Genomic DNA, 18,608 nt, shown 5'->3' on the forward strand with positions numbered 1-18,608 from the left:
TTGGCAACACTTAAGGTTAATCAGAGAAAAGTGCACTCATAATTATTATTATTATTATTAGTATTATTAATTTTATAGATATTTGTATAAATTTTGAAGTATAATATTTTATGAAAATGCGTGATGATTTATTGTGCCAACACCTTTATTACCTCGGATCCGTAGTACATATATATACCTACTGACATTACTTACTGACATTTCATGTCTAGTGACATTTGCAGTTGCCACGAGGCTCTAACCAGAAGTGTCTGGTTCCACCGTAATGATACTCTTTTCTAGATAAGTTAAAGTTATGAAAACGAATGTTTCTAAAAACGATGATATTGTTCTATTTTCTTTATTGACTGAAAGTTACTAGACTCTATTATGCCTCTTTCCTTATCCACTTCTATTTCTCCGTAACTAGCAACGATCGTCATTAGCCAAAAAGCGCCTTTCTCCCTACGACTAAACAATTCAGTATGCTGCACTTAATCAAAATTACAGCTTCGTCTATTCCTCTAGAGGGCCGTATCTGTCGTACGGTTTAACGTTAACCTCTTCGGATCCTTCGTAAAGTGAGAATCGCCTCAGATGCCGATACTTGCCCATCTTGGAACGTTCACGGCTAATTTCTGTTCGGTACCACGATGGTGTACCCTGTGGAAACGCGTGAGCATGTGGGAATTTCAGGCCACTCGATTCTTCCTAGAAATTACAATATATATTGAATTTAGTATCAGATGAAATGCGGTGCTCACCGTATGTTGCATAAGAACGCTACGAACATATTTAAATTATGCCAATCTTGGTATTCACTGGAATTTAACACCATCAATATATTCATAGGTTAATACATGTATTATATGATCTTGCCTTGAATATATTAATTCCTGCGCATCGTCCCTCTCTATTAATACAAACGAAAAATTGCCATATTACCCGATTCAACCGTGATTGAGGATATGAGTCTTAACGAGCAAGGAAAGTTTTCTCTTCTTATACCTAATAATTAGCCGTACGACATTGGCAACATTAAAACTACTAGTGCGCAGGTTTGATGATACTAATGGCAGGGTATGGTACCTGGAAAGGGTTGAGTGCTTTGAGTCTTTTGCAATAGACTTCTTCGGCGATCTCCTTCTCATCTCGGAAGAGGTCAATGTACTCGTTAAATGACTCTCCTTCGGGCCATTTTTTAAAGCGAAGTTTATCTTTATCCAAAGGTATATGCTCAAACACTGGAACTTTCATTTCTACATCGCAAAGCAAAATATTTCACATGTTAGTCATTTACACGGTACCTATTGTTTTCAATAATTAATCTTTTCATGGCAGTAGCAATCTTCCTCTACATAGACCAGTCGAATTAACATTAATCACATTTCGATCAGTCGCTGTGCATGAAGTGCAACAGCAAGTTTGCATCGTAAATTGAATATACGAATAAGAGTCGCTTCTACGCCCTATGAGCTTCTTGAAATTTGTTTCTCTCTATATAGCCATTTTATAATTAAAAGCCTACATCAGTAAAATTGCTCCCAGCCAACAACAGATGCCTGGGTATGACAAATGTTCCGAACCGAGTATGTTGTGGAAGAAATCCATGAGTGAATCGTCCCACTTGCATTGAAAGAACGAAATGGCGCATGGTGTCAGGGTATCCTGATATTTTCGGTAGAAATCAAGTGTACGGAAGGTGCGCTCACGTAACGAAGCTCTACAGAAAAACACAGCATATTATGGCACAACCAAGTATATTATGGTAACACGTTCACAGTATTGTTATATAACGATATTTTACCATATAGTGATTAGAAAGATATTATTAAGATATAATTTCGTCAATTATTACATACATTTTCACAAAAGTAAGCGCCCAGTCGTATCTTTCTATCGGGGCCGATGTCAAAGACTGCAATGTGCTTCTACCTACGTTTTCGGTGTGCGCTTTTCATCGCTCAGATCGATTTCTCCCTTCATATGCTTGTAAAGTACAAATACGAAACGATGATAACCAGCGCCCTTCGGCACGAATGGGCGCATGTAGTCACAGATAGATGTTCCTTTCGAAATATCGTTACCTGGAATATTAGTTCTACCATACGCATATCGGGGTACAAAAGTTATTCCTCTGAATCCAGACAAATATGAGTCTTTCTTGAATATGTATTTCAGTTATATTTCATTACTCGCTGATAGCCTGTCATAGCCACATACCATAGTCTTCTCTCAATTTTACACCACCTCAATATGATTAAAAAAGCTTAACAGTAAATTATTATCTCGAGTACATGCGTTCAATGTAGAAGGTGCTCCTAGCCAGAGATACTTACAAATTCCAAAGGCCCCCAAACGAGAGACCTGGAACGAAAAAGGACGTATATATATATATAAAATAGCAGAATGATTCAAATGTACAAAGATTGCTCAACTCACAACAGCCAGTGGAGATACTCGTTTTGTGGCACTTCGAGGTGCGAATCAAGCGAAGTCATGACCAGGGTAAAGAGCTCGCCTTCTTCGGCAGCATATGCCACCTCAGGCACTGACGCTGTATCCGATGCGGACATGATATTACCCATGTAGACCGGCGCGAACTCTTCTTCGTTTAATGGATAACGCACCTGCAGAAAACAAATAGAGATGATTAATCCTATCGACTAAATTTCCTATGGAACATATAATACTCCAGTACAAAATTTTGTTGGAAAAAGTCTACTTGTTTACATAATAGAAAATAATATACTTATCTTCTGTTATAATAACAGCAGCACATACATTGAGAACTGTGGTTGGGAAGAAGTAGCCGTACTCGTAGAGATCATGAAATATTTTGTAGTGGTCCGCGGCTAATTTAATATGAGTACGGAAATTGCCTTCTGCCCAGATTTCTTTTTGCTTATCATAGTCTAGTAGCACTGAAAAACAAAAACATTAGTAGAACATTACTGTTGATTTTACCGCTATCCTGAAACCAAGCTGTAATTTATTCTGTAGGTCTGCGTTACTTGAAGTGAAAACAAAGAAGGCGTATCGCCGAAAAAAAGCAGGTGTATCATAATATAATAGTCAGATATTAGCCGGCGAAAATAAAAACGCCAATTTTCAGTTGTTTTATATACCTAGGGGTATTCAGTAAACTGCCAGGGTGGAATCTGCCGAAGCTGAATTGCAATTGGCTAAGCCGAACTTTTGCAGCCTCAAACCCACATAGAATATTAGTGTTTATACATTGAGTATTAAGAGCTCTTTGATAATTATCGACCAGTGTCTATGCTTGTATAACTGCGGTTATACCAACGTTTTCCACTTTTGGCGAGCGCCATTCGTTCGTGATTCCTTTTCAAGATCTTCCACTGTGCGAGCCGTTGCTTTGCGAGTTTTTTCGATTGAGGAGTCTTCCACCTCTCGTAAAAACCAATATTGACTCTGGCATGCAGCTCCTGATTCCACGGGTTTAGCACTGGAAAATGGATCGTAAGTCTGTTCGGTCATTTATTCTAAGTCAACTAATTAGATATCTCGTTGTGTTGTGTGATGCAGCTATTGCGTAGGATAGCACATATGAGTCTCGATCAAAGGATGTTTGTTGAGGTAGAAAGGGCGTATTAGTATTATGGGGTCTTAAACTTGGAGAAAAAAGTTTTCACTTCTTTAATTGCATTTGTAAATTTAAGTTTACTTAGACATAGTCAAAAAATTATTCAAGAGTTTATCGGCGCGGTGGCTTTGATGCCTAAGCTTCTTGCTGAAAAACTTATGGACCTATGTTTAAACTCCAGCAATAAGATATACTTCGTGACAGCGAAGACTTCAGAACAGGTAAAGCAACAGATGTATTTCAAGCACCTGTATCGTATGCATCTAAAAGCCAGAAACGGAACCTTCAATAGGAAAATTGCTCTCTGTACAAATGTAATGAAACCATCTCAAAAGATGTTATATAGATAGATCGGCTTACAAAATCTGTTTATTGTTTGAAACTGAATGCAACAAAATCCAATACAGAGATCGAGTTGCTGACCATGGTAGATCATAACGAAACATTTACACGAGACTATTAACTAGAAATCTAAATCAGTAGAAATTTAAATAATACACTAAGGCAAGCGTTTTCGTCATCAGTATAAAGATTTCCCTCTTGTATGTACATTTATTAAGCACTCGTATTTCACTAACTTTCCATCCGCTGTTCTAAAGTGGGTGCGAGCTCCGGTATGAGCCCGCGGAGGCCTCGCGTAAGAGCAGGAGGTTGCTTGGATAATTGCCGTACCGTGCGAAGCATCTCGAGTTACCCTTGATAACTAGCGACCAGAACAGATTACAACACTTAACTTATTATAAAACGTCTTTTATCCGCGCGGTGATTTTGAGAACAGGCACATGCGACGCCAATGTTCTATTTTCATGTATGAAAAACAATTGATGGTGTCGTCTGCTCAGTTTGTCAACATCGTTTTAGCGGAGAGGGTTAATGGTGAAAATCGTCCATCGGAACACAATTTATTTTTATCTATTCAACTTCAATTTCCGAAAAGGATATTAGTAGATGTTATTTGAAAATCAAACAACGTTCTTCTACGGTTATAAATTACATAGAGCTTACATATTTCTGGTGACTAAACAACTAATTGGAAAATCCAAAGTACATTAACACACGCCCATTACAAGATAAAAGAGACAAGCTTTTTAGTACGGGTGGTATTCAGCCAAAAGCTTTACCACTAATCTATTTCCAAGTTCTACAATTCTTATATTAATTTTTTAAGTTTCTCACACACTCATATTTCCCATTTTCAATTTAAAGTAAAAAGTTTTTTATCAAATAATTTTTTTTATTTGTAATAATATTCATACCTATAGGCTAAAGATGTAGGTCTCTTCTAAACACAGATGCCAGCTTCTTATGCCAGATTAGTTTTACCTCCCTAGTACTGTTATTAAACAAGTGGACCGAATAGATCTATTACTAATTCAGTCAAGTATCTCTCCAAATTTCCGTCATAACGATCCTATCATATTACTTTACTTTCCCCGATACGAGCTTGGTACGATTCCTCATGCATTTCATCAAGTACTTGCAACTAAGTGACTGGTATGTAACCTCACGTCTCTGCCTAGTCACGTTTGTCGTCAACTCATTTAAGCGAATCTGGTAAGTACGCCGCCGAGATCAACATAGCTCTCGCCTAAACGTACGCTGTGAATGAATATCAGGACGTCATTAGTTCAGCTTTTTTGCGCAAATTTCCGCTTTTTCTTTATTAGCTCTTCAGGTTTAGCTAAAAGATAATGGCTGAATATTACGTCGCTTTCAGAAGCTCTGTATTGTTGACCTGAGATTTACATGTAAGACGAAGCTATTACTTACGAGACCAAGTATAACGGTCAGAAAGTCGGCCCCTTCGTTATACTTTAAATTAATCTAGTCTTTTTTTATATAATTATGGACATTCAAAGCTCAGGCTTTTAAAGGCTCAAGAAAAATTTTGGAATATTTTGTCAGATTCTCAGCTAGCATTCGAGTTATCAAGTACATTGATTCAGTATCATTAAATACCTGCTTCTCAATATTAACTGAGTTTAGATTCGGAGCGAGGCAGGCTGCCTTCCTCACCCACTGCTACACACTAAAAGCACTATCTAATATTATATTAATCATTTAGGCAAAGGTGCTGTCGAGCTGGAATTGACTATTCATACAATGTTTAACAAATCTTGACCTGTTTTGTGGTCCTATCTGTTATGCTTTTGGTCGTCTAACAGCCGTGTCTGCAATAATTCGAACAGGGAGGACCTTGAATTCGTTGCGCGGCTAGCTTTTGTATACGAAAATATTCTTGCCACGTATGAGAAAATGATTTACTGTAAAAACATTTCCAAAAGCCCACTGTTCGCTCCTTGCGTCACCGGTTAAGAATCACAGATAAAAAAAAACGTAACGTTACCATATCGTCGGCTGGAAATACGAATATGTAATTCCTTATTGTCAAGGAACAAGTGGTGAGTTGATAAGTGAGCGAATCTTCGCGCTTGATATTATGCCAGCGTATATTGTTATTTTAGTTATTACTGACGAGAAGAAAGCATGGACCGAATCAACTAAGAACGGACTGATTAGTCTTTGCGAACTGTTCTTTTATGTCACACATATGTTTTTTTTTTTATTTATGTGCTTTTATCAATGATATATTAACATCGAAGATTAGTACTGAATTTATCACACACCTGCCATGAATTTAGAGCAAACTGAATATTATAAAACAAGAGATAATGTAGATGAAAAGGTCTTCTTTCTTTTTTCGATAATTCAATATTTATGAGTCAAACTGTGGCAAAGTTCTAAATCCCGTTTCGAGAATGCTAGAGAAAGAATATGGAAATAATAGCTCTGTCAATTTTCATTTCCTATCTTATACTCAGCACAATATCACGATCAGTACAGATAGTGTGATTTGTGGATATCTATTACTATTATCGAAATGATCTTACCACTTCTTGTGAGTATGTATGTTTTATATAAAAACGTTTTCTCTCTTCGCGCATCACACTGGAAATATTTCTGGCTCATCTGAAGAACGGCGATACTGCTCATTAAATGATACGTTGCGGCAGTTCAGGATGTCCGAACGTCCGTTGGACTCTTGTAAAACAAATGCCAAGAATACGAAAACAGCCGATTATGGGGAATTACTGACATGAACGACTCTGTACTACACCCAGAATCTCCTCTATACATATATGGGAATGTTGTTTTAATGTATTTCATGGCTTTCTGTCTCATATAGTAGCATCTGTGATTCTGGTTACTAGCTACAATCAGCTGGACTTTTAACAATGAGACAATGGTATTTTTTTAATTATTATTATGTAGATTCTCTAATAGAAATAATAGACGAGACTTAGATGCCGGTATCTGCTTAAAAAGGTATGCCTAAAATACTTAAACCTTATAATCCTGATTTAAAATAACAAATTTGCAGTATTTCAAAAATTTTTTTAGCTATTTAACCTGTAAAAAGGAGCTTTCTTTGAACTTGGTTTTTGCGCACTCATAATTTTTTTCGCTGTCGAGTCTTTTCATTTTGCTCGGGACCACTCAGGACTAATGAAAATCATGTGTCTTTTTTTTTAGAATTTACCTGAGTAATTTATATTATTAAACTACAAATATTTTTACAAACATAACTAAAAATAAAACTGGCTAAAAATACTGAAATTCAGTATTGCACGATGTAGGAAATGTAGCCATTCAGCCTATAACTAAGTATCTTCTACTGTTACTGAAACGTCAATGCGGAAAACAGTAACCCTTAATACGAAAAAAGGTAGATGTATACAGAATTGATTTGCTACGACCTCCGCAATAACTCGTTCGGTGTCTTCGTTGATTTTACGTATTCATCGAATTTTTCGACACATCCGCGTGATCAACCCCACTCCTGGCGAAGTGATTTGCTTGAAACGTCGTTGAAAAAGGAGTGGTACATGTCTATATGATCGTAGCAGGGATGCATCGGACGTTATGTATCACTGCTTCTCTGCGATACTGTAACATCCATTATCTTTTCCGGTGCTCATCCGATGTCCGATATATGAAAAATTAAAGACTTTTGTCGTTTCCGTGCTATTTTGGATACAAACGTTTTAGATTTGTTAGCAACGTCGCTAAATAATTCACTTAACTATCGACAGAATAGATTTTTCAGTGTTTTAGCGAGAAACGAGTGATTATTTACGAGAAGCAGTTTCTGATCGAGTTTAATTCACACCCATATGTTAGGACCGACTGTTGCGTTGTTTCTAAAACCCATATCATTATTGTTACGCGTAATATACCTATAGCGTCTTCGTGCTAGAACCTATAAAAATTCCCAATTAGCTATGTCTGAACACAGATTAGATGGAAAAAATAATCAGCCCGTTATTGCTCAAAAATATTCGATAAAATTCAGCGATTCAATGGAAATGCCAGCCACGCGTACGAGAACCATAGCCAGAATATGGCTAACCCATATAAACCACTGACTGTTCTCACAACAATATTACATATTCAATATTCTTATTTAGCCGTAAATCGTTAAAATTGATTTCGTCGCTATTTACATAGATGTGCATGTATTTGCAGATATCAGGTAGACTCTTCCTGGGCGTTAACTATCTGACACTCGTTGCTCGTTGACCTGAAAGATCTACGTGTAATAAAAAATTAGGCCAGCGTTTCGTATCAGAGTGTGCTTGAAGTGGCTTTTCAGGTCGTGCCATGCCGAAATGAGGTTAGTTCCCTAAAGATTCGCGACTTCGAAGGCAGTTGAGCCCAACGTGGATTAAGGTCACTAATCAGTATTTGATGAATTGTCAACATTCGATACCCATATGATACGCTTGTATATATGATATAGTTGATTTTCATGTCGAGCGCTGCTGAAAAATGTCTACACTAGGGGCGGAATCATTTTCCCTATTGGTCACTCTGAACAGCAGCAAGATGTGATACGATGTCTGCCTTCTCACATAGCGATGTGATCTACGGATAAACCATCTTTTACTAGAAATTGCATAAAATCGATTTCGACATATCGCAGATGCAGACTGAAACTCGTATAGGCGCTGGTGATTTCAAATTGTAATCCTAATTACTTTAAAGGAGTGGAGGATCTGCTGGCATTCGAAAATTACAGGTATATTATAATTCAATAGCGAGATTACTAGACAAGTTATAACGAGTTTTAGATCCTGAGTTTTACTAGCAGTCGACAGGTCACGGAAAGGTAATGCCTAAGAAGTGTACAAAATATCATAATCGACTGTAAAATACAAAATGTAGAATATAGCGAAACTCGATATTTGACGCCAGTGATTTTTCTCTAGCAGTACAAAAGCTTCACGCGGATATGCAGGACTCAACTCTTTCAAGCCTTTATTTACGATAAAAATTTTCTAAAAAAGCAAATCTTTTTCAACTTTTTTCGTTTATCTTCCGCCTCCGTAGATTTCCGCCTCATTATTATGACACTACTTCTTTCGTTCTATTTTGGCTTTGGGTACAGTCGAGGCCATGTCGACAACGGGCTGTATATGCTCTAAAAAAATGAGTGTTGACTAAGACTACTTTTTTTTTTAATTTATCTCTCACTAATAAAATTAGTGCGACGATTTTTGCTTCATACATATAACATCTGTTTGTTTGCATGTTTCGATTCTAGAAATCTATTCCTTCACCGCCCGACGTGTCCACCCCGTACCCTCAAGTATTGCGGGTTGACTTTAGGTATACCTTACTGCTCAGCGCATCTGGTGTCCTGGCGCAGCTGCTCTTAGGCTTTGTAAATATATATGTATTCATATAGATGAACGTCATGATGTTTTCTCATATATGTATGTGTATCGAAATGTATGAGTTCGGTGTGAAGTGTGAGGCCGACTTCGCCGCCGAGTTAGGTGAACGTCAGTGCAAGCAGCGCTCGCGGCGTCCGCTCGAATAATAGCCCAATAGCAGCGACAACATCAGTATCGTACAGAACAGCCATTCGTAGCGCCAAACAGTGGTCGGAATCCAACCGTCGGGACCGCCCATCTATTGCAGTAGTCGCCTCACGAACTCAGACGCTGGCAATAGCCGTTGTCACAAAGTGACTTCGATGCCCACAAAGTTGTTGGTCGATTTTGCTGTCCAGTCCTATCATACATTTTACTACCGTACGTTCCCCCGTGTCAGTTTCGTGTTCGGCCAACGGCTGTCGCTGTGCCTGCTGTTGTATACACATTTGCGGTGTACGTATATATATATCGGCAATTACTGTATAAAGCATGACAGGGCGCGGGAAGAGCGGCCTCGGCTACCGTTCGTGCGCGGTTGTGACTCGTGGGCAGATACACAGCTGCGCCGACTCTCCGTGTTTGCCTCTAGGCACACAGCGCTTAGCAAAGTGTCGCAAAATGAACTTTTGAATGAGCCGCTACTGTCACTGCTGTTGCGGTACGCGGTCGCTAGACTGATTGTCGCGTTGATCTGAACTGCCTAGTAAGACTGAGCCAGATGATTGTTGACTAGGTACCGGCAGATACACTGACAAGCCAAGTAAGCCAGTTTAATTGTTCATTCATCCGTTGTCGTTGTCATTGGGTGCTGGCCATTTTTTTCCACTGCTTGTGGACAACTAGCAAATGGGCTGTCTTCCTGTTCGGCTGGCCGGATGATCCGACGGCAATGCGTCTAAGTGTACTGGCACAAGACCTTGGTAATGGCCCCCCGTCCATCATCCAAAGTCTCTGTGACTCACTTCCCTTCTCAGTCCTAGATAGACCAGTACACGCCGATGGACGGACGAGAAAGACACGGTTAGACGTACTCTCATCAACGGCTACCAGTTTTTGCTGCTACTGCTCGTAGCACACTGTTCACACCACGGTACACTGTACAGTGGCGCGGCATTGTGATATTACTGCTGATATTATTATTATTGTTATTATAATACACTTAAAATTGAATGACAAGCTTCGTGTTGCCCTTGAGAATGCCTCAGAAGTGGCACAATACTGCAACCAATGGCGCTGCTATTGTCAACTGCTTGTCATTGCAGGAACCACCGGTCACCGTCGCCGTGTATGGGTACTAACCGTCCATAGGTTAGAGTTGGATGGTGGGAGCACTGTGCAGCTAGCGCTGTTGACGCTGTTAGCTATAAACAGCTGCAGGCAGCAATAGGAATAAGGAGAAAAAATATCTATAGAGAAAGAGTGGTCGTATAAATGGTGGCTATTAGCGGGAAGTCTCTGCCATTTTAGCGCGCTCATTCGAATTCTGCCGCGTCCATGTCCGCCAGGAATGGCGCCGTCACAAGCAGTCTGCTCGCGAAAGGGCGGAGCCTGTTGGAAGTCCGGTTGGAAGACCATCTACTGACCAATGCGGAGCGCGCGCGCTCAATTTAGCCAGCCAATCAGCATCTCTATCTCGGAACGACTGTGCCGGCCGGATCAGGACAGAAACCGTGAATTGTCGTTTCACACTTCAGGCTAAGAGTGGATTGAGTTTAGTCTGTCATCCAGTTACCGCTGGCTAAGTGCGTGTCGTGAGCTAATCAACCAGGACGATCTGTAACCAATCATTTTGTGTTGCCTTCGTCAATTGAAACGCCAACGAGCCGGTAAGTTCGTTCCTGTCCTACCAGCGTTACTGTCAGTGTATTTGGTGACTATCGGCCCATTTCTCTCTATCAGATATGCGTGTAACTGCTGTGTTGTGGGCTCCGTGTGGCCGTTGCAAATAGCCGAAAGTAACAGTTTTCGTGTAAAGGATTTTCACATACATCAATGCTCATACTAGAAATAGAAGCCTAAAAAAGCCAGTCAGAAAGGCCTTTGCTGGCAGAGCTGTTCACGAAAGGCTCGTCACGCCTAGGCTAAGTCAATTCTCTCACGTATAGTTAGCAAGAGGGCGATGTTGGCAACACGAGTCTCATTTATCCGTCAAGTTTGCTTGACAATGATGATGCATCTGTAATGACGAGTTACCGTTATTGTTAGTATCAGGGGCCACATCAATAAATGGCTTTTCGTAGTCGTGTGTGCGTGATCCTCCTGTCAACTGTTTCTTTCTGCTTTCTTCTCGCCAGCTAGGAGTGTGGCCTATCCACTGGTCGTACGGTTTCTACGTGAAGAAAGCCCAGCTATTTTTCTATAAATTAAAACAAACACTTCTAAGGTATGGTTATGAAATTGTTCGAAATATACAAGTGTTACCTTATATGTCTCTATTGTCGTGATTGTTGCTATTGAATATGAGTATGTTAGACATTGATGCTTCGGTGTTGCTACTAGTTTCTCTTCGCAAAGAAACCTATTTTTTAAAGGTAACTCTTTATAAAGAAATGTCTGGAATTTTCTAAAATTTATAAACAAAGTATGGCAGTTACGTAAAGCTCTTTTCGTCTACGTGTACGATGCACATAACTTTCGTAGGGCGTGACTGCGCCTCTAAGGTGTCTGCGATGTTCCTGTTTTACCAGAAAGTTTGTGTAGATTCATATGACCGATCATTATATCGTCACGGTTAGGAGAATTTAATACTCACAGCAGGAATAGCTGACGGCCATCGCTTTTAGTATACTTGGCATGACCGTATGACTCTGCACCGAGGGTTCAAGCAAAAACGGAGAGGACTGAATCATCAAATAATGACCATGTAAAATGACGCCGACGTAAAGCGAATAGGGCATAGGTTGATTATTAGAGCGGTGAGCGTATTATAGATTTAACGTGGAGTCCATCAATGAGCTTAAAGGACTGGCGAGCACTAGATTCACCTCAATCGAAGTCCAATCGAAGGCGGGGCTGGCTAATACAGTTGATATGCTATGAGAATAACGTTTTGCACGACCTTACCCTGCGATACGCCTTTTGAGTAAGGTCACGCCAGATGCAACTTGAGTTAAACTCCAACCCTCTTTGGTCGAGGGACCTCCGTTGTAAATTTCATCTATCAGTTAACGGTATATTATTCTTTGAGATTCTCTCTTGCCGAATTACATGGCTATATTTGTCTCCGACCATGCTTTGTGTCCAGGGTAGGTGAGTTTTGTTTTGATTTAGGTCAGCGTTTGGGTGAGGTCTCGTAAGTGATTCAAGCTTTTCGTTGGCCTTTTGTTCCTTTATTACACAGCTTGAATCTTTAGCTATATGAGTAGGAATAGGTGCCGTTGATAAAATTGGTTAGAGAGTGTACCGTGGTGGACATGTTACAAATTTTAGCCAATTATCAAGAATTAACCGATTTCTAATTTGCTTTTTTGCCAACGATTTATAAAAATTGCAAAACAAGAAGCTCGTCTATTTGTGTCCAATCAAATTTTATCAAAGACGGTGCGGATGCCTTTGGCGCGAGTGTTTTGGCTCACCCGGCTCTTACTGCGCCTACTTGCATAACAGAGAATTTTTTACGGCCACTTAGTGATTTCGACGACAGAGCGACACTGAGCTGCTTTCTCCTAGTGGTCTCCTAGAGTTGTATAAAAACAAATTAAGATAACTGAAGCGTTTTAATATGGTAGCAATATGGCGTAGCAAAATTGATCTTAAATTAACTGTGGTATAAATAACTTATCAAACAAAAATAATATAAATTGTGCAACTCTATTTGAATAGGCCTGTACTTCGAACCCGATACAGGACAGACAATTATACAGTAATAAAAGAACAAGTGTTTTTCGAAAAAGGGTTTGATACCGAATCAATGTTTTGCGTTGCCGATATGTTGATGCATACGAACGATAAGTGCGAATACCCTCTTTCATTGATTTCTTGTGAAGAAATTTGTGACTCGGACTACTCTTCGAGGCAGTGTCTCTTATAGGTGATTTGTCAAACGAAGGGTCTTAAGAAGTACCCATGATATATATGAAATTCGGCATGCTGTACCAGATAGCTGTCGTTTGGTAAACTAAGCATTATGCAGAGTGCGTGTGTTCGCTTGATCAGAGTTAAAAATAACAAGCATATTTAATGATAAAAACAAATACACACGCTGAAGGTCGGTAAAAGAGAAAAGACACTTTTGCGCAAAACGACACGTTGAATGTCTATGCAACATTTTTGGCCATTTTTTTGATCATGACTCTAACATGATGGCCGATGTAGGCATCAGCGTAGACCTGTTATGCATTATCTAAATATCAAGACGAGCGACTCTTAAAAGATTGTTTTGAAGGGCACATTCAACGAAACAACTATATTTCGTTAATTTGCCACTTTGGTGATAATACGTGAGCTTGTTCACAACGAAAATAACAACACGTACCGTTTTAAACTTTAGAACAATGTTTATCTTGTAGTTACCGCTCACTGAATTGGTGTCCACTTCGCCACTGTTCCGTTATCTAAAAACTCTTAGCGACCAGCTAGTTTTTATCTATTTTTCGTTCAACTAGCGTCTTTAACGAAAAACATTTATAAGCGCCGTTTTATATATATAAGTTGTAAAAACATTATTATAACTTATCGAGAGTCTGACCTACCTCTTTCCACTTGTTTAGTCACAGCAGAGTTAGCGGAAGTGCCTTCTATGAATGGACGTTATTACTCGGTACATAGTATTTGTCCTTCTCTGCGTAAGTCAGATTAGTCAGATTATTGCTGGCGTGGAAAGAAGCGCTTTGATAACGGCGAACGTAGAAGGCCTTTTCCCATTGCGGGGAATCAGCGGTCGGAATGCGCTGTGGTAGAAGGTATCGATCGATGCAAGCCATTCTGTTAAAGATGACGATTTCGAGATTTAGTCTGCATTTGGAATGAGATTTAATTTGAAACGCACTCAAATATATTTTAAGTCGTCGTATTCATACGAATTATTGCCATATTGTAAACAAGCGTAACTGCAATCATCTGATACGGCAACAGTGGTTCCTAATTGTAGTAGTAAATCTAGAGTATATCGTGCCACCTGTCTGGGTTTATGTGGTACGATCAAACGTATGTGCACGTACAACTACGCAAATTACGCCACAGTAAGCACGTGGTACGATTTTTACGAAAGTGTTCATTTCTCATCTGACCCCAAGGAAATACTGAATGAACTTATACAAATCCATATCACATAATTTACACATAACCAATTACGGTATAACATGCCCTTAAGAAAATAAATACTTTCTTAGAATTACGTTTCTAGAGTAAACAATTAAGCGAACCGTATCTTAGAATACATGGTATTTATGCAAAACGTATTATATGAATATTAGTGGTTTAATTACTCTATCAAATTTATTTTTAGTTTATATTATTATGTTTACATTAAAAAATTTAAGTTATTATATTTAAAAAAAAAACATGTTGCGAATCACAATTGAAAAGGGTAAAAGTAACGACAGATTACAATTGTTACAACAATAATAATTATAATATTATATATTACACCCCCGCGCCCCCTACGGCAAAAGGTGTCCATTCGTCCCCTCTGTATGGCATTCCAATCACGAACTGCAGTATGATTTAACGCGCTAAATTTATTTTTTGTTGTTGTGATTACTGTTAGCCCGATTTATCGATACGTGTAATTGGCAGAGATCGTCCACAACCGTTTACACAGCAAAATGAGCAGTGACAGAAAGGCCGTCATTAAAAATGCGGACATGTCTGAGGAGATGCAGCAGGATGCTGTCGATATTGCCACACAGGCAATGGAGAAATATAACATCGAAAAGGTAATTATCTATCACCGTGACTAGGTCCGGAGCAGTCATGAAAGATAGTAAGGGAAACGTTGCGTGAAATTCGTCTAAATTCAAAATTAATATTGAAAAGTGAACTTTGCATGAAAACAACAGTGTATCCATTAGCGTCGACGTCGTGAAGACTCAGCTATAGGATAATGGTCGCAACTGCAGGTACTACGATGTCAGCAGGTATAGGCGTTCTTCATTGCCTCATCGGTCAATGCATGTGCGTGAAGACACTTGAAGAACAGTTGCCGATGAGTTGTCATCTCTGTGTGAAATTGATTTTGAATCGAAGTTAATAAATTATTAACTGTGTTTTTGGTAAATCTAGTTTTAGATTATTTGTAGATTTAGAAGATCCATAGATTTAAATTGTGCTAAAGCATGGAACGCCAGATGCCTCATCAACTGCGCAACAGATTATGTATAGTTGCGATAAAGATAGGACGGGGTTGTAATGGCGCTTTTTTTCAGAGATGTTTCAGAGAGCTATCGAACTTCTGATTACGCTGTGCCGTTTCAGTGTCTAGGACACTGTGTTATATCTACCCAAGTTGTTCTACATATCTTGGCACGCCTAAAAGTCAAGTTGAAGTAAAATTGCCGACCACCGACTTGCTTTATAGGACGTTCATACTGCAATTAACGAACTTTTCGCGAATAAATTAAGTTTTAAGTTCTTAGATTTATCTTTCCCCATCCCCTCGATGGTGACGCGACAGCATATTTTCCTACAAAGTTTCGAGACACGGTAGAGCGATTTAGGTTCAAAATCGAAAGTGAAACACCTTTCTGAAGCAATGCGTAACTGCGGCCAAGGTTCAAACCATTACTGACACTTAACATTTGCTAGAAAACAAACGCTAATGTCTTCTCGTTCTTCTGTGCCGATGCTTTTCGTTTAGGACATTGCGGCGTATATCAAGAAGGAGTTCGACAAGAAATACTCGCCAACATGGCACTGTATCGTTGGTCGTAATTTCGGCAGTTATGTGACACATGAGACAAAGCATTTCATCTATTTCTACCTCGGCCAGGTTGCTATTCTGCTCTTCAAGTCTGGTTAAGAAGCGAATTTCATGGATCCCCCACTATTTGGCTACCAGTATGGATGCCGCTGGAATCGGCTGCTCTTGCTTTGTACATAGTGATAACGATAATGATGATTATTAGTTTGATATGATGGGAAAGTCTTGTTGAACGGACAATAATTGATTCCGCTTCTACAGTGATGTCAACGGCAAGGATGGAGAGAGGATACCTGTCGAGGAAAAAGCCCTTATTGTTCCGGAACAAAAGGAATTTTTATTTTCTGAGTTTGACTGATGTGTCGCTGTCAAAGTGCATACGGTACACGACACGCATTGAAGTGTCGTACAATATAAGGCAGGTGTCGCCGTAAAACTGTTCCCGTTATATCGACAACATTCAGGTGGAAATTAGATGATGGCCGTCAGTTGCTAAATTGAATCTTGCGTGCTTAACGACCCTGCGGTCTACCTATTGTGTCACGCGCGCAGACCCTGCCTGTTCTTGTAATCGTGTTGTTTCTCTAGATGTTGAATAAGGGTAGGAACGCTAATTTTGGATCTCTTTTCCCTTATTGACGACAAAAATAAAAATAAATCTCTATTCTTGTTAAGTCAAAGAATTGTTTCATCTATAAACGAGGGACGTTGAATGGGGGAGGCGTACCTTCGTTTCGCTATAATGATGTTAATAGTTATTTGGCTTTTTTTAATAGGAGGCGATAGTGATTATTGCGGTACTACCCGCCAAAATCATTGAAGCTGGTAAAGGCGACCAGGTTTGTGCGGGTGCAATATCTGCGTGCGCGTGCGATCCTGGTCGACGATTTCTTGTCCTCTAATCCCACCTAATACGTTACTCTTAGGTATCTGTCAACGTATCTATTGCATTAGCTATTAATAACTCCTTCCACTGGCTCTTTTTCGCCTGTTTGTATGCTTTCTTGCCTTAAGCACTAAATTGCGTTTCTTAGTTTGAGAAACATACACACAATACAGAACAGCGCGATAAGGCGGGGAAAGAATACGATACGACTATTAAGTAAACGGATACAGACATATAAATGCAATAAAGCAATTTTACTATGCGAAAATAAAAAATGAAAAAGATCGTCCATTATGTGGGTGCGGGATGTTTTTTATCCATAGCCTGACATAACGGTTCGGACAAACCAAATATGAAATTGCATGTAAATTGGAAAACGGTACTTCTTGGCACCTAACGCTCTTAACTGTACGTTGATTATTACCAGCCTTAGCAAATATCGCTGTGCCATTTGCAGTTTCTACGGTTCTATGATAAAAGACAAATCATACGCAATTGCTCTCACTCCCTTTATGTCCAGTGTAATTTGTGTTAGTGATACAACTTGCAGAAGTTAAAATTCTGAAATGATGACAGAATCGAGCTTTTCAATTGCCTTACTTAATTCGTTCGTTGTCAGGACTCGGCAGACCTTCCAAAATAATCGTACAGCGTTTTAACTTGGTCGCTTCCATTATTTACAATGACTTGACACATGACGGATGGTGATCATCGGCCCGATTTTGAGTAGTCGTATAGAAGTACACTTCCCTCACAGTATAGAGTAGATAGAAGTATATAGCGTATATATATAGTATATAGAAGCGTATAGAAGTAAACCTCACAGGTCGTAGGAATATTCGTTTGGACCTCTTGACTCGTTTTGTTATCATTTCCTTATTTGTCGAATATATACGCATAGGATTATGGATAGATGATAACCATCGTAACTGTTGAACAACAACTCGTTTGTCGACAATGCGAAGCCCATTTTTTTGACCTCTAAAATCCTCACACGGCAATTTATTTGGGCTTCGACCAGTAGTTAATGATCGACTCGACTAATCCGCCGATTAAACGGTGATCTGCTATGAGCTTTACGAAGCCGTGGGTTAAGCGATCGTTCGCCATCTGTCGTTCGACGCTAGCAGCGAACTCAGAGAGCAATATGTTTCGGATGAAGATCCATTAAAACAGTCGTCCTCCCGATCCTAAAGGAAGCTCTTTAAATTGAACAAAAACCTCTCAAGTATCTTGTGCACTATCGGAATACCAACAGATGCTTTTTGCGTGCAAATATTCACTAGGGTCTTAAATGCTTCAAGGCTACCATGAAGCCAAGACTGACAGAATGAAGAACTTCGAATGAAGTTGTTCGAATAAATCGTATAGACTTACGTCTGTTTTCCATAGAGACATACTTGCTTCATTTTTAACATAGCGTAATGTTGAAAATAATCGCAATCGTGTATGAAGTAGAAATAGCATACGCGTTTAGAGCGGCTCCGTATGTTACGCTGTTCGTCCCGATAGAATAGGACATTACAGATAGCAGCTGACAATTAGAGATGCCTATCG

General features: G+C 39.4%; 2 protein-coding genes across 5 annotated transcripts; one reads left to right on the forward strand and one right to left on the reverse strand.

Moving 5' to 3' along the window:
• Positions 1–127: 127 nt before the first annotated feature.
• Positions 128–6,626, reverse strand: mRpL38 (mitochondrial ribosomal protein L38). 2 transcript variants are annotated; one of them, XM_022813519.2, is made up of 8 exons: positions 6,478–6,626; positions 3,287–3,448; positions 2,764–2,903; positions 2,422–2,609; positions 1,919–2,080; positions 1,566–1,702; positions 1,069–1,238; positions 128–690 (listed from the first exon to the last, which is right to left on the reverse strand). In XM_022813519.2, the coding sequence occupies exons 1-8, from the start codon at positions 6,578–6,580 to the stop codon at positions 496–498; spliced, it is 1,257 nt and encodes a 418-aa protein (XP_022669254.1). In that variant the 5' UTR covers positions 6,581–6,626; the 3' UTR covers positions 128–495. The 2 variants fall into 2 exon arrangements, with proteins under 2 accessions (XP_022669254.1, XP_022669253.1); XM_022813518.2 differs by lacking the exon at positions 6,478–6,626 and adding an exon at positions 4,165–4,408.
• Positions 4,998–17,345, forward strand: LOC111253716 (dynein light chain 2, cytoplasmic). 3 transcript variants are annotated; one of them, XM_022813524.2, is made up of 3 exons: positions 4,998–5,140; positions 15,014–15,182; positions 16,103–17,345. In XM_022813524.2, exons 2-3 carry the CDS (start codon positions 15,072–15,074, stop codon positions 16,262–16,264), a joined length of 273 nt encoding a protein of 90 aa, XP_022669259.1. In that variant the 5' UTR covers positions 4,998–5,140; positions 15,014–15,071; the 3' UTR covers positions 16,265–17,345. The 3 variants fall into 3 exon arrangements, with proteins under 3 accessions (XP_022669259.1, XP_022669257.1, XP_022669258.1); XM_022813522.2 differs by lacking the exon at positions 4,998–5,140 and adding an exon at positions 10,933–11,132; XM_022813523.2 differs by lacking the exon at positions 4,998–5,140 and adding an exon at positions 11,225–11,689.
• Positions 17,346–18,608: the final 1,263 nt, after the last annotated feature.

This window comes from Varroa destructor, unplaced genomic scaffold (assembly GCF_002443255.2).
Source record: "Varroa destructor unplaced genomic scaffold, Vdes_3.0 BEIS01000007.1, whole genome shotgun sequence".
NCBI lineage: Eukaryota > Metazoa > Arthropoda > Arachnida > Mesostigmata > Varroidae > Varroa > Varroa destructor.

Bases quoted from the DNA above. Each gene is read 5' to 3' on its own strand.
- LOC111253716 (XM_022813524.2), top strand. From the start codon at position 15,072: ATGAGCAGTGACAGAAAGGCCGTCATTAAAAATGCGGACATGTCTGAG. The intron at 15,183-16,102 runs GTAATTATCTAT...CTTTTCGTTTAG, and splicing joins AGAAATATAACATCGAAAAG to GACATTGCGGCGTATATCAA.
- mRpL38 (XM_022813518.2), bottom strand. From the start codon at position 4,270: ATGCTTCGCACGGTACGGCAATTATCCAAGCAACCTCCTGCTCTTACG. The intron at 3,449-4,164 runs GTTAGTGAAATA...TCCATTTTCCAG, and splicing joins TTTAGAACAGCGGATGGAAA to TGCTAAACCCGTGGAATCAG. The intron at 2,904-3,286 runs GTTGGTATAACC...TTTGTTTTTCAG, and splicing joins GCTCGCCAAAAGTGGAAAAC to TGCTACTAGACTATGATAAG.